This window comes from Monodelphis domestica, chromosome 2 (genome assembly GCF_027887165.1).
Source record: "Monodelphis domestica isolate mMonDom1 chromosome 2, mMonDom1.pri, whole genome shotgun sequence".
Classification (NCBI taxonomy): Eukaryota; Metazoa; Chordata; class Mammalia; order Didelphimorphia; family Didelphidae; genus Monodelphis; species Monodelphis domestica.
The window spans coordinates 104,567,623-104,578,507 of NC_077228.1; the positions used below are offsets into that span (position 1 = coordinate 104,567,623).

The following is a 10,885-nucleotide window of genomic DNA, read 5'->3' on the forward strand; positions in this document are numbered from 1 at the left end:
GGTCCTGGGTTCAAGTCTGACCTCTGACACTTCCTAGCTGTGTGACCCTGGGCAAGTCACTTAACCCCCATTGCCTAGCCCTTACCGCAATTCTGCTTTGGAACCGATACACAGTATTGATTCTAAGACAGAAGGTATGGGTTAAAAAAATAAATGAATAGTTGATTGATTATTTTGCATTGTGATTATTTATAGCTGTATCCTTGGCCCTAACAGACTATAAATTCCATGAGGGTGGGGACCACATATTAGTTATCTAAACCTTCTATTTCCCCTCCAGTCCATCCCCAAGTGCCCAGTACGATGCACTTTGTCTGTCAATGTTCCTGTTGCACAAGGTTCTTCCTAAGAGGCTGTGAATGGGAAGAGAACAAAGAGAAGCCGGGATGGAGAGCTCCAAACAAGTACCTGGCTAGGTTGAGGGATGGATGGGAGAGGAATGGGGAGGTAGAGGAAAGGGATCTTGGTTAGGACCAAAGGCGAGTCTTTGGGTGTCCTGGCCTGGGACAACCCCTGGACGAATGGCCTTTCCCTCTGTCATCTCCAGACTTTCTAAGCTGTTGGAAGCAACGGCCTCCAGCAGAGGGCTTGGCCCAGCCCATTGGCCTGGGAAGGAAAAGGGGGTTGGTGGGGAGCGGTTTTCAATGCTCTGAGAGCTGGGAGCTGATGCCAGATGCTCGGCTGCAACCAGCCCAGCCGGCCGGCTGCCTCTCCTCCGCTGGGGCACAGGACCTGGGGGCTCCTCTTTTCCCCTTGCCTGGGCCAGCTCCTCTCCCTGACCCGTCACTATGCTCTGGCTGTGGCTCCTGGTCTTCTTCCTGGCTGCTGTGTCCACGGCTGGGCTCCAGGACATCCCGGGTATTCCCCTGCACGCAAGCAGGCGCCTCACCACCGTACAGGAAGAACGGGCACGGACCAAGAGGGGCACGGAGGATGATGAATCCAAGGGGGTACAGCAGTACATGCCTGAACAGTGGGCTGAATATCCTCGGCCCATCCACCCTGCTGGCCTCCAGCCCAACAAGACCCTGGTCCCTACAAGCCCCAACCCGGGCCAGGAGGGGGGCACCCAAGGAAGCGGGCAGGAGCCCTACAGCAATCTGACGGGCACCCCAGGACGGAGGCTGCAGATTCAGAATCCCCTCTATCCAGTGACCGAGAGCTCATACAGTGCCTATGCTGTCATGTTCTTGGCCCTGGTGGTGTTTGCTGTGGGCATCGTGGGCAACCTGTCAGTCATGTGCATCGTGTGGCACAGCTACTACCTGAAGAGTGCCTGGAATTCCATCCTTGCCAGCCTTGCTCTCTGGGACTTCCTGGTCCTCTTTTTTTGCCTGCCTGTTGTCATCTTCAATGAGATCACCAAGCAAAGGCTGCTGGGTGACGTCTCTTGCCGGGCTGTGCCCTTCATGGAGGTGAGGTGTCCACTGCCTACCCTTGCTGTGGTCCTAGAAAAGCTGCTGCCCTCAGCAGGGCTGTCCCGGATAGGGTTGGGGCCGGGGTGGCAATCCAGTGGATACTTTGGGGGTAGGAGAAGGAAGTGGACAGGCAAACTAGTAGGAGCCCAAGGCAAGCTGGTAGAGTGGACAGATCACCAGAGATGGGGTTTCAAAATGCTAATTCTGACACTTATAAGCTATGTATGGCCCTGGGCAAGTCACTTTCCTCATCTATAAAATGGAGATAATTACTTTGCACTATTTATCTTGGACTCTCACTGTTGTTGGGAAGAAAGTGTTTTGCAAACCTTAAAGGGTTAAATAAATGTGTTATTTTTGTAATAGGTTAGAAATATTCAAGGTCTCTTGCTTTGCAGACAGAGACATATATGTAAGTGGGACAAGGGTTCCATTTTCCACTCACTGGTGCTTCTTCCCTCCATCCCCGACCCCCTTGGAAAATAGAATGGTGATGGTGGTGGTGGTGACGGTGGTGATTCCTGACATCTTTGGAGTTCCCTAGGAAAGGATTGGGGTGAGACATCTGAAAAGAGCCTCAGTGGAGGGGCCAAGGGTCCAGCCTCTGCTTTATCCCAAATATTCTCATAAATCCTCTCCTTTTCTGTCGTCCTGACTCTGCAACCCCCTCTGTCTTTTGTCTCTGGCTCTCTTTGCCCTCTTCATGCCCTCCATGACTCCGTCTTCCTCTCCGCCTCTTCAGTGCCCTTCCTGTTTTCCAAACCAGTTCTCCTCGGGGCCACCTTGACGTATCACAAAGGAGAGCCCACTTCCTATCCAACAACGAGGGAAGAGAAGAAGGGATAAGCAATATGGTGGCCGCTATGTATCAGGAATTATGTTAAGTGCTTCTTACAGATATAATCAATCCCCTTTGATCTACACAACAACCCTTGTGGTGACTTAGGTGCCATTATTAGCATTTTTACTCTTGAAAGAAGCAAGCATAGATTAAGTGACTTGCCAAGGTCACATAATTAGCAAGTGTCTGAGACTGGATTTGAACTCAGTTCTTCTTGACTCCAGACTGGAGCCTGGTCTATCCACTATGCCACTGGCTAAATTTTAAAAAAATTTATTGATTTTTGCAAAGTATAGAGGGGAGACATTAGTCAAAAGGGGAAAAATATAGCCCCTGCCTTCAAGGAGTTGACTGGGATTCCTCACAGATACCTGGGAATCAGGAGGCTCTGGTCCTGGCTCTGCTACTATTCATGTAAACCTGGGTAGACACTTCACTTTCCTGAGACTCAGTTTCCCCACTCATAAGGAGAAGGACTAGGAGCAGATGGCCTCTTTGGTTCCTTCTAGCTCTAACATTGGATGATTTTTAAGTTATAACTTCCTTCTGAGAGATTTCAGAGGCAGAAATGACTGAACCAAAACATCACCCAAAGACCCCAGTCAACATTTGTGAGAGTTTACAGGAACTGGGGTGAGGCCAAAGTCACTCTATGATGTCATTATTATCAAGAAATCTGACATGTACAAATGAGCTGACATATAAACCAAGCAATTCCTTTGAAGTCCAGGTAGGCGCTGAAGACACAAGGTCCTGTAATGACTTTGACCTTCCTACAGAGGAATTTCCTCCAGCTGAATGCTGGGGATGGGAAATGAGTCAGAAAGCTGTGGCAGGGCTAGAGTTGGACACAATCAACGACTTTTCAGGCCCATAAAACCCCTGAAGAGGGGGCCTGAAACCTTCCCCAGCTCTTCTCTGTGTCCAGGGAATCCCAAACCTGCAACACAAGCCCAGAGGTGGGATGAGCCCTTTTATTTTAGTTAAAGCAACTCATTTGCTGGAAACCCAATTTATTTTTAGGCTCTGCCCAGGCTTTTCTGTTTGTTTGTTTTTCCCTATGCCCCTTTTCATCATTGTTAGTGATGCTTCAACTGGCTGGCTGACAGAGGCACCCCAGGTCTGGCTGAATAAGGAGCAGGCGTGCTCAGAGATGGGCTGGGGGCTGGGGAATGGGCAGAATGACTCCTGTTTCATCAGGATGTCTTAGGATGCCACTCTCAAGATTGGAGTAGGGATACATGCAGCAGAGTAGGATGGGACTAGCTGGGAAAGATGGAAAAGGGGAGAGGAATGAGAGAGAGGGAGGGAAGGAGAGAGATAGAAAAAGGGGGGAGAGAAAGGAAGGAGAAAAGGAGAGAGGAAGGAGGGAAGGAGGGAGAGAGAAAGGGGGAAGAGAAGGGAGAGAGAGGAGGAAAGGAAAGAAGAGAATAGAGATAGGAACAGGAGGAAGAAAGGAGAGAAAGGGAGTGAAGAGACAGAGACAGAGAGAGGGGGGGGGCAGAGAGAGGGAGAGACAGAGGTGGAATTGGGGCCATTTTCCTGAACCCTGTCTGTGTTTTATTAAGCCTGTGCCCCAGACTCCGGCAGGGAGTGGGGAGGGGGCTGGCAGGAGCTCACAAAGGATGCTCCCTGACTGGGGATATGTCCAAGGGGTGAATAAGCTGGTGATTGTTTTCCCATCTAGAAGAGCAAGGAATTTGGACTGTAGGGAGATCTGTACACAATCTCTGAGTGTGTCCGGACATTATTTGATAGCTCTGGACAGTTATTCTGCTTCCTTTGTGTTCCAGTGTGCCTTTTCCCCCCCTGCTGCTTCTGGCTTCTTCCTCTTGGCACACAGGCCTGTTTTCCTGGGCACTCAATAGCTCGATGGGGACAAGAAGCAGGCTTGGTTGGAGGGGAGCTCTGCTTCCCTTCAGGGCCGGATCCTGACATTTTCAGGAGTATCGGGGGAAGGAGGGAGGGTATGTGTACAAGTGTTTGTCCATCCACAGACCATGTTGTTCCCACTGGCAACCAGAGCCCTCCAGAGTGACCGCTCTTGTCCTCACAGTTAGGGGGAAGGGCAAGACACAAAATCACAATAACAAACACCTATTGAGCACTTACTGTGTGCAAAGCCCAGTGCTGCCCACTGGGGGAGATGCACAATTTTAATAAGATACAATCTGGGCTTCAGCCTGTGGGACCTCAGAGGCTATCTAGTCCAATGCGAGGAAATTTTGACCAGCTGGGCATAAGTGGGCTGCTCAAGGTCTTAGAGGGGTAGAATCGGAACCTAGGACCTTGGCTTCTGAGTCAGTGACTTTTCCTCTGTGCCATGTACAGTCTGTCACAGAACTGCAGAATTCCAGAGCTGGAAGAAGAGTTATGCATCAGTTTATTTGGAATATGTCAGATTTCTTGGTAATAATGACACTATAGAGTCTCGTTGGCAAAGACGTGGCCCTCTCAGGGAGCTGCTCTGTTCCCCCTCTTCCCAGCACCAGAAGACATTTTTTTGCATGTCCCAACCCTCCATCCAGTGGCTCAAGGCAAGCACTTTCTCCCTCAGCTCTCTCCAGTAATGGGGGGCTCACCTCACCAACAGCTTGAATTTGACCTCTGGACCCTCATACTTGTTAAAGGTTTGCCAAGGGGCAGTGATATTGCTCAGTGGATAGAGAGCCAGGAGGTCCTGGGCTCAAACACTTCCTAGATGTGTGACCTTGAGCAAGTCACTGACCCTCAACTGCCTAACCCTTCCTGTTCTTCCTTGGAGTCAATACTTAGTATTGATTCTAAAACACATGAGATTTTTTCCTAAAATGACCCTACAGTGACTTTGGTCTTGCCCTGGAAATTGTATCCTGGTTTGTTTGTTTTTTAACCCTTCCCTTTCATCTTAGAAACAATACTATATGTATTGGTTCTAAGGCAGAAGAGCGGTAAGGGCTGGGTAATGGGGGTTAAGTGACTTGCCCAGGGTCACACAGCTAGGAAGTGTTTGAGGCCAGATTTTAAGGACCTCTCATCTCTAGACTTGGCACTCATTCCACTGAGCTACCCAGTTGCCCCCTTACAGTACTGATTTGTTTTTTAAACTCTTCCTTTCTCTCTTAGAATCTTGCCCAGGGTCACACAGCTAGGAAGTATCTGAGGTCAGATTTGAACCCAGGACCTCCTGTCTCTAGATCTGGCTCTCCATCCACTGAGGCACCCAGCTGCCCCTGTATCCTAGGGTTCTTGATCTGAGGTCATTGAGAATAACTGACTGATGTCCAAAAAAACCTCCAAAACGAATGGTCTCTATAATACCTGTGACAAGTGGTCATCCAGCCTTTGCTTGAAGACCTCCAGGGAAGGGGAGCCCACCGCCTCTCAAGGAAGCCCTTTTGGCTGGTTTTTCCTTATTATCAACGCTTGGTTTACATCTGCTCATTGCTCCCGATTCTGCCCTAATGTGATAATAAAGATTATTATGCGGCAGGTGCACTGGAATCATCCTCATCGGTACAGAGCATGTTAGGTGATGGGTGAAGCCCTGCTTGGGGTAGGAAGGGAGGAGGAGAGAGCACAGAGGGGCAAACACCGAGTGGTTTCTCCTTCTTTGTGCCCATTGTGCTCCTGGCCCCCGTTATCCGGTCCTCACTGTTCTTTCCCTGCATCCATCCTCAGGTGTCCTCCCTGGGAGTCACCACCTTCAGCCTCTGTGCCCTGGGCATCGACCGTTTTCACGCAGCCACCAGTCCCCTGCCCAAAGCCCGACCCATCGAGCAGTGCCAGTCGATCGTGGCCAAGCTGGCGGTCATCTGGGTGGGCTCCATGACGCTGGCCGTGCCCGAGGTGTTGCTGTGGCAGCTGGCCCGGGAGCCCTCGCTCACAACAGGTGCCACAGTGGACTCGTGCATCATGAAGCCCTCTCCCGGGCTGCCCGAGTCCCTGTACTCCCTGGTGATGACGTACCAGAATGCCCGCATGTGGTGGTATTTTGGCTGCTACTTCTGCCTGCCCATCCTTTTCACGGTCACCTGTCAGTTGGTGACCAGGCGGATCCGGGGCACGCCGGGGAAGAAGCCGGACTGCCGGGCGGCCAAACACGGGCAGTGTGAGAAACAGCTGAACAGCACCGTGGTGAGCCTGACCGTGGTGTACGGCCTTTGCACCCTGCCCGAAAACGTCTGCAACATCGTGGTGGCTTATCTCTCCACGGAGTTATCCCGCCAGACCCTGGACCTGCTCAGCCTCATCAATCAGTTCTCCATTTTCTTCAAAGGCTCCGTGACCCCGGTTCTCCTCCTGTGTCTCTGTAAGCCCTTGGGCCAGGCCTTCCTGGACTGCTGCTGCTGCTGCTGTGATGAGTGTGGGGCTGATGAAGCCGCCTCCGCTGAGGGCTCGGACAGCAAGCTCAAGACGGAGATGTCCTCCTCCATCTACTTCCACAAGCCCAGGGAGTCACCCCCTCTCCTGGCACTGGGCACTCCCTGCTGAGTCCTGGAGGGAGCTGGGGGCGGGTGGTGGGCAGTGGGACGCTCCAGACCAGACGGCCTTCAGCTGGTCTTCCCATCTTGCCATCTGAAGATGGACTTCATCCTTTAGAGGTTTGGGGATCTCAAAGACCTTTCCCCAGCTGTGGCTCCTCTCCTGGCCAGTCCCTCCCCCATCCTGCCCCAGGGTGGAGGCGGCATTCAGCCTGCCCTTTGGGTTGGTGCCCCTAGTCCCTTAGCCTGACCCTTAGGCTCCCAGCGGCACCCAGCAGAAGCCGGAGTCCCCCCTGCTGGCCCCATCCCAGTTCCGCATCCCCGCTTCCCTGCCTTCAGGCTCCACCTCTGCCCCTAGATCTGTAGCCCTACTTCCTCCTTTGTGCTCTCTGGGTCAGAACATCCGTTCACCCCTCCTTGGGTCCCCTCCATTCAGAGAAAAAGGAGCTAGGGCAGGCCTGACCCAGAGCTTTCCAAACACTGGATGCCCCTTCCCCTTTCTTGTCCCTTCTCCTCCTAGGATCCCCCTGCCAAATTCTCCCCTGTAGAAGAATCTGCCTGAGAAACCAATAAACTAGTTAGAACTACCCCCTGCCCCGGCTGTGATTTGTGTCCCCATGCCCTGGCAGCCTCCCTCACCCCAGGGCTGGACCAGATCCCCTATATCCAATACCCCTGGCGCTTACCACTGGACACCACTGCCCTCAAGGGCAGCGTTACTGCTTTTTTTTTTTTTTAATTGAAGAGACTAGGGAAAAAGGAACGCCTTAATCCCTGTCCTGGCCCCATCTCCCTCTCTCTTTTAAACCCTTCCCTTCTGTCTTAGTATCAGTTCCAAGACAAGAGCAGTAAAGGGCAGCCACTTGGGACCATGCATCTAGGAAGTGTGTGAGGCCAGCTTTGAGCCCAGGCCCTGACTCCAGGGACCCGGCGCTCTATCCACTGGGCTACCCAGCTGTCCCAGTCCCAACCACCTCTTACCAAGCCTTTACACCCAGTTCTCTTCCTCCCAGCTTTCTCTTTCAGAGCCTTAGGACCTCCCAGCCTCAGTCTCCTTCTTGACCTTTCTGGTTTCTCAGAGGGGGAAGGATGCCTGCAGAGAGCTCAGCTGGCTGACCTTCCTGCCCCTGCCTCCCCCCAGTCCAGCCCCTGCCTCTGATCAGAGCGAGACACCAGAAGATGTCATCCTTGCGGCTGGTGAAGCTCCTGCTCTCAGTCCTGCATCTCAGCTCTCCATGCTGATCCCATCTGCAGGAACCTTCTCGAAGTAGACCTAGTTCTGGAGCCAGAGGACCTGGGTTCAGATCCTCTCTCTGATCTTCCCAGCTGTGTGGCCTTGGGGAAATCGCTTCAGTGTTTCTGGTCTTCTGTTTCCCCATATGTAAAATGAGGGAATTGGACTAATCCTTCCAAGTCTGGATCTGTGCAGGGAAGAACCCTTGCCTTTGCCTTTTTTTTTTAACACCCTTAACCTTATTTCCAAGGCAGAAGAGCTAGGCAATGGGGGTGAAGTGACTTGCCTAGGGTCACACAGCTAGGAAGTGTCTGAGACCACATTTGAACTCAGAACCTCCTGATTCCAGGCATCTCCTTGCCCAGCTCTCCTCTGCTCTTACTCCTGAGTTGGGTCCCACACTAGATCTACACTCAGTTTGGGTTCTTTTCCCAAAAGCCCCGCCCGGGGCAGGGGATGTAGAGAAATGGTCCCCCAGTCTGCCCAGGCTTCCTCAGCCGCTTCCCCAGTGTCCCCGCTCCCTGCAGCGTCCAGCTCTTCCCCGGAGATAGCGTCAGGGGCCTGCCTTCGAGTCGGGAGGTCAGGACGGAAGGTCCCTGGCCGCCCTCGGCGCTCGCTCGCGCCCCCTCCCCATCGGAGCCCATGCCGAGGCTTCTCCCACCCCCACTCCTCCTAGGAATCTTAGCCGCCTTGTTTTCTTTTGCTGGCATCCACCCCAGGGACCGGGTGACGCCGCCAAGAGAGGGAGGCAGTTGCTAGGTGACAGCCCTGCCATGTGCCCGCCCTTTGTGCCGGGGAATGACACCCACCACTGTCTTGCAGACCTGTTGCCACGGGGACAGAAGCCCCCAGCTTTGTTTAGAGAAACTTAAGATGGGATGGGGTTAGGGTGGGGGCGGGGAGCGGGAGGTGGCCAGGCCGGTGGGGAGGACTGGACGCCGCCGAGATTCCTTCCAGAAGCTAGGGGAGATGTCTCCCTCCCCGCCGCGCCGAGGCTTCCCCCTCTCACATCTCGCGGGGGTACTAGCCTCCTCCGGGCTTGGTTTGGGAGGCAGGGGACAAACTGAGCCGAAAGGAAGGGACAGAGCTGGGAACTGGGGGAGCCCAGGATGAACGGCGCCCTTCGCCCCGACGCCCCTTTGGGAGCAGGGGCGCTGCCCGCGGTGCCCCCATCTCTGCCTTACGTGAGCGGCTTGCAGAATTAGCCGGCGAGGGGCTTGGGAAAGGAGCCGCTGTCCTTAGCCCAGGCCAGCTGGGCAAACAATGCAGAGCTTGTTGCTTTGGGATCCGGTTGGCTTCGAGGTCCAGGGATTGGTGGGGAGAGATGGGGAGGGGGGTGGGGGTGGGACCCGAGGCGGGGAGACTTGGGAATAGGGTCGGGGAGAATGGGGGTTGGAAAAGCCCTGCCCTGCCAGCCTGCTCTGTGTCATGGGCTGGGTGGCCTGGCCAGAGTGGGGGGAAGCCCCTGGCCGGCCCCTACTCGCCCACCCCTCCCGCCCCGCTGAGGCGGGTTTGAAGGCTTGGACTCCTCCAGGATTTTCCCCTCTGTCCATCCGAGGGTTTGACATAATTCCGCAGGCCCACAGGCATATTTGCATGCTGCCTGCATGCACAGCTGTGTACACTGCCCACTCTGTTCTGGGACAGTCTTCTAGTCAACACTGAACTGGGAGGCACTCCCTGGGCGTCCTTGCTCTTCATCCTCTCCATTCTTGGTTGCTGGCTCCCAGCTTGACTCTGGGGAGGGCTTCTGACCTTTCCAGGGTCCTAGAGGAGCTCCAAGGGCCCTGGCACCCCTAAGTCTTGTCAGTGGTCTGGTGAGCTGAAACAGGCTCTAGTGTGGGGGACAACCTAGAAGCTGATACATTCAGATCAGGTAGAAAAGCCCTGAGGAAGGAACCAGGCCTTTGTTAAGCACCTAACATGTGCCAGGCACTGTGCCTCCCTCTTTTGGGCCCCATAGCTGCTCAGCAGTTAGAGGCTTTTATTTTATTTCTTTTACAGCTGAAGAAACTGAGGCAGGGGTTTGCCCTCAGCCATTCAGCTAATGCTGAGGCTTAACCTGAATTCCAGGCTTCCCCACTCAGGAGGCAGCCAGACTCCATCCGCTGGGCCACGAGACTCCTCTAGGTCAGTCTTCCTAACCTAGGCAGGTATGGTTGGGGATGGGACTAGCCCTCTACCCACTTCCCCAAGAAAAATGGGTTTTTGCAAACTCCCCCCCCCCCCCCCCTCCACAGGGAAAGGAGGAGGGCTGACCGGAGAAAAGTGCAAGGCAGGAACTAGGTCAAGATGGCCTCCTTCTTGTAAACAGTCCCAGAAGGAAGGGTTAGCATGTAGGGGATGGGGAGGCAGGAGCCATCTCTAATCTGGAAAGGCTGAGTAGGTACAGGAGGGGAGCAGGAAAGAAAGGGAGGCTGTGGGGAGCCCCAATACGGTAGGAGAGCAGACAGCTTTGTGGTTTGGGGGGGTCAGAAGTCCTAATCGAGCCCTCCCCAGGAGAGAGGTTGTGGGATGATATACCATTGCCTAAGGAGTAGAGCCTCTAAGACTAAGGTGGGGAACACAAAGGGTTCTTCTCTCTGTCAAAAAAGCATCCCTTCGTGATTGGAAATCTGGAGCAAGTAAGACCAGCTGATCCAACCCCCCTATTTTATAGATGGGGAGACCTGAGCCTGGGGTGGGGGGGAGATGGGGGTTAAGGCTGTGCAGGTGAGGAGAGCTGGGATCTGAGCCCAGGTCCTTGATTCCCAGATGGTGCTCTACCTACCAGCCCAGGCCAAAAGGAGAATGAATCCCGGCTACAACTCAGCACTGGGAGGATGTTTGGGGTGCCTAGGGTGCATGGGTTTCTGTGTCTACATGGCATATCCAAGGGTCTGCTTCCCTGTACCACATCACTGGAGAAAATAACTGCCAGCAAAAAACC

General features: G+C 53.8%; 1 protein-coding gene across 1 annotated transcript; it reads left to right on the forward strand.

The window, feature by feature from the left end:
* Positions 1–278: 278 nt before the first annotated feature.
* On the forward strand, positions 279–7,309 carry GPR37L1 (G protein-coupled receptor 37 like 1). Its single transcript, XM_001368825.4, has 2 exons — positions 279–1,415; positions 5,920–7,309. The coding sequence occupies exons 1-2, from the start codon at positions 789–791 to the stop codon at positions 6,730–6,732; spliced, it is 1,440 nt and encodes a 479-aa protein (XP_001368862.1). The 5' UTR covers positions 279–788; the 3' UTR covers positions 6,733–7,309.
* The last annotated feature ends 3,576 nt before the right edge of the window (positions 7,310–10,885 follow it).